The 4,738-nt window shown below is 41.1% G+C and overlaps 1 protein-coding gene across 1 annotated transcript in view; it reads right to left on the reverse strand.

Moving 5' to 3' along the window:
- FHOD3 (formin homology 2 domain containing 3) overlaps positions 1–4,738 on the reverse strand; it is a 377,261-nt gene that overhangs the window by 65,584 nt on the left and 306,939 nt on the right. Inside the window, exon 16 of the mRNA XM_009330482.1 lies at positions 1,591–1,902. Within this exon, the coding sequence (XP_009328757.1) occupies positions 1,591–1,902 (312 nt within the window). The remainder of the gene's footprint in view (positions 1–1,590; positions 1,903–4,738) is intronic.

A 4,738-nucleotide genomic window follows, 5' to 3' on the forward strand; every position in this document is an offset into this window, starting at 1 on the left:
AGGAGCCAGGACCAAAGGCTTTATTCCTTTGTCCTTAATGCATCTGGGCAGAACCAATGGGCCACCTCATAAATGGCAAACTGCTTGTTGGGAATGTGAGAACTGCTGGAGAAAGTGCTCATTTGCTTTCCGAATCTCCTCACCTACTAGAGAGCAAACAGCTCACTACATGAGACCTCCTACATAGCACAACCTAATGAATCTTTGGTCTACTGGTAACGTAGGTCAGTTTTAAGATGTTGATTTTTCGATAACAGGGTACATTTCTTAGCTTTTAACAAAAAGTACATAAGCACTTTCATTAGAGTGGTAACAGGTTGGTAACAGACAAGATGAGGGGAAAAAACCTGTAACCTGTTCTCCCTTACTTGCACTTGGACTATCTTGGACTATGCCACAGTGTAACGACACCCTTCATCTGTCATACCTCCCCTCCGTTTCCTACGTATATATCCATCTACATTCTTTAAGAGTACAATAACATTGTAAGTAACTCAATCTTGGTGCTGGTTGAAAAGAAGATAGCTCTTATATTTAGAATAAAATTAACTTAATGCTTCGCAGAAAAAAAAAGTGATAGGGTTTAAACATGAACGGCACAATCTGACAGTTTATCTCTGTGAGGTAATCCTTGTGATTCAGTGTCATCCCTCTTCTTTCAGGAAAGAGCAAGACTATTTCACGCTGTGAAGCAATTTTTGTTTTCTTATCTAGAATTTAGAAAACTTAGGATAATGCACTCCCCTGTTCAGCCCTAAGAAGACTTGGAAACCAAATGCCCCAATTACATTACATTCCTTTACCTCTCTCTAAAAAAAGTAGAGAGTAATTAATCATTGAAGGTCAGAATCTGCCTTTTACTCCCTACCTGGGCTGCCTGTCAAGCTCTGGTTGTCATTATCTCTCCTGGCAGAAAACTGGTTCTTAAGGTGTCTTCCAGGCTGGGCTACCCTTTACAGGTGCCTGGTGGCATATCTGACCAGAACCACTGGTCACTACAGAACTGGTCTTTTCCAGACAAGGTCTATTTCACGTGCCTCTTCCACATGAGCTAAGGATGGCCACAGCCCAGACCTATCTTCAGCAGCTCCTACGTATCTCTCTCTGCTTTCTGAAGTCTAATGAAGACAGGAAACTGGAGGGAAGGCACAAGTCCTCATTGCTCTTCCTCTTCCACTAAAAGCTAATAGCATGAGAAAAGATATCTGGAATCTCATGACAAATCTTATCAACAGGGCCCCTCCTCTCATTGTTTATGTGTAGAAAACCCAAATAAATTCTCTAGGAGCTAGAGATGCAAGTTCTTGCAACACGATGATTCAATAGTTAATACATTAATCTTGGGGGAAGAAAATGGTCTTGAGTCAAAGGAAACCTCATTTCATCAAGGCCTTACCGTCTCTCAAACATAGAAACCCCATCAGAGTCTGTGGATTTCCAAGCAGAGAATGGAAACGGATTTGGGCAGGGTGATGGAAGTCTTAGATAGGCGCAAAGGCTTTGTTATCTAATTAACACAACAACAGAGCTGCTAATTTAACATTTTTTTTCCACCAGAAACCTTTCATTATTGAAAAAGCTTCACTTTACCAGTTTCATTGTCACTGGTTAACTTGTCCTCTCTCTCTTCCCTCTCTAAAGTGCTGCTTGCTGAGGATATGCTGGATGCAGAGCAGTTGTCTTTTTCATTCACTTCCTCATTCTGCCTCTCTTTTTCACTGAGTATTGCACTTTCTTCTGGCTCTCTCTCTGGTCCTTGCTCCACCTCACTCTCTGGTCCCACCTCTGTAGCCTCTATTTCCTTGGGTGTCTCCGTTCCCTGCTCGGCCTCAGCCTCAGCCTCCTGCTCTGGGTCTGGTTCTGGTTCTGTCTCTGTCTCTGGTTCGGGTTCACTGGCACTCACTGGTGGAGAGAACAACGGGAGAAAGAGATTCACTTAATGACGGAGTCGTCTTGGGCTCACCCCTCTAAACGAGAGCGACGTGAAAGTTGTTCAAGTGCCTTATGGAAAGAAAATAAAAAGCAAGTCCACGGCATGCTGAACATTAGGAGCAACAGACTGATGAATACTGTGCGACGACAGCATTGCACATGAGAGTGGCCTGGCAAACCCCCTCGCTTGCTGTCTGGAGCCAGCCCACTGTTTTTATACATACTTCCACAGCTGGAGTGTTGGACTCGCATAAGGATTTGAACGAATCTGCAGAAAATGGGCATCCCACCTGAGCATGACATTGACAACTCAGTGCCTAGACAGAGCCAGGAAGGAAGAGATCTTTTAAAAAACAAAAAGGAGGGAGATTGTGGCTTTTGGTTGAATTTTCTTTGGGTTCTGGAAGAATTCTTTTTTCACCTGATGAGGAACACTTCAACGAAAAAATACAAATATTAGTTTTATTAACACAGTTGAATGGCACAGTCTGGAAATGGCACTGTCACACATTTGGCTGACAAAAAACATATGTTTTTTCATGCACATTTGCTTCAGAATAGCCACATCAAAACTGAACAAAGCTTCCAACTGCTTGGCATATGGCACAAATTTAGTTTCCAATTGGTTGGCATATGGCATATGACGAGCTTTTTTATCGGTTGGCACACAGCAAACACCGTTGATAGTACACATGGTTTCTTCTTCCCTGCTTTATCACTGACAGTGAAATTCATTCATTCACCTTTATGGCTTTTAGCTAAACCAGCAGATGTTCACATGCAAATATTCTCTGCATGCTGCAAAGAAACTGAAGAGCATCCACACATATTCACATCAAGCAGCTCACAATTTTCTGAAAACTGAAATGGCCATGCAAGAGTGATGAAAATGGGCATGCACGTTAGTTCTGCATACTCCCCAAATTCCCTCTGTACTAAATCTTGTGTTGGGTGGCTGAACTACAATGACCAAGTCATACTTGTTTTTTCCCCTCTGTTAACTACTTTTCATTACAACATTGCAAAAGAGCCTTCTGGACTCGTCATGGTCTTTGGATTGCGTGATATACGATGAGACTTTCTTCACGAACTACATGAATCTTTGAAGGAAAAAAAGCATCACACTGGAATGCAATCCAAACATTTCAGTCCTCTAGGGAGCAGGTAAATAGATTTATCCTGAGAAAGTATAAGCCAAAATAATGAAGGTCACAATGTTTTCCTAAGACTGTTTCATGTTGCGTGCCTATCCTATTTTCTGAGACACCCACACAAAGAATAATGAATTCTAACAATGCCTGTGCTTATCTTTACAATAACACATTTTTAAAATAGCTTTCAGTAATGCATCTTCAGTGCCACACTATTCCACTTCATTTCATATAATTTAAGCGTACAGAACTGCAAATTATTCTTTGCCACTGATTTTATTGGAGCTAAGCTTCTGCACTTTCACAATTGATTTTAAATGTGTAGTTAGGTAAATAACCAGACATGCACATATAATACATTTATATAAAAGAAATCTACACATAATATGTTTAATATATAGCCCGTGCTCACTCAAATCCCTTTAAGATGTTTTAAAACACTCCCAATTAGAAGCTTACCTTTCTCCCTTTTCTACATCTTCAGCATCTAAAAGTCTAATATTAGATATGCGAGCAGCTCTGCACATGCCTTGTCTCTCTAAATGTACCTTACCTATGACTGTACCCTGGACCGTGCCTATGAGAGAATCAAAATTACAGAGAGCTGGCAAGAAGTTGGCAGACACTCTGAATCCCAGTGGTGTGCTTCTGACCACAGCTGTCAGTGTGTAGGTATAGCACAAGAGCATTTTAAAGTCAAGCCGAGATTTGAATATACCTGAGATGCAAGCTTAGGAATCCTTCAGGAGCTCCTGGAACTACCATGGTACTGTAGCGTGAAAGACTCTGAGCTTGCCACGCTGCAATGGTCCATATATACAAATGTCATCAACTCATTATAGTTTCATATGAATTTTAGATGTTTCTCTCTAAAACAAAAGCTGCCATGCAATAACCAAAAAGGTCAACTCCAACAGCTTGGTGGAGAAAGAAGCTGACTAAAACGTGGCCAGGACTGCTAATGCTTATGGCACCTTTGTCATCATGAAGCTACACTGAAGATTCAATAGGATAAAGTCAGGGGAGACTCTTCAAACAAGAAATATTCCACACATACCAGAAAGACGCAGTACCTTAACAGAATCTAATATATAACTAAGAGTAAAGAGCAATATCCTGACACAGGCTGCTCTTTTGAGTTCAGGAAGTATCAAAATCTAAGCACTTCTAGAACAAAACAGGGATACGTTGACACTCATTTTGACAATCTCTCTCTCTCTTTAGGGATAATATCAAACAATCCACCAGTAACCCAATTAACTTATGAACAGTGAGCTAAGTCCAGTAGCACTTCCCTTAAAAAGCAGTTAAAAAATCAAATCTGTCAGCAAACACTAGCCAGAGAACAAAGCCAGCAAGCTAGATGTGTGTCCATCACTTGCAGTTCCATTGTGTAATCCATTGGGCTGCTATTGGTGAGAACTTCTAAAGATGTTAAAAAATACAATTTTCGGTGAATGCTTGGTGGTTGCCTATTTGAAATGAGCTGGAACTTTCAGTCCCGTATCTACTGGATCAATTTTCACACAGACAAAACACTACTCTAAGTGGCAACCTTGCAGGTAGCAACAGAGTTAAATAACAGAGCAGGTTCTGTTCCCTTTCTTCAGACTTCTGCTAGCGGAGAGTGCAAAGACTCAGGGAAGCCAGCATGG

The sequence above is a fragment of the Pygoscelis adeliae genome, unplaced genomic scaffold, assembly GCF_000699105.1.
Source record: "Pygoscelis adeliae isolate BGI_AS28 unplaced genomic scaffold, ASM69910v1 Scaffold78, whole genome shotgun sequence".
In the NCBI taxonomy this organism is placed as follows: Eukaryota; Metazoa; Chordata; class Aves; order Sphenisciformes; family Spheniscidae; genus Pygoscelis; species Pygoscelis adeliae.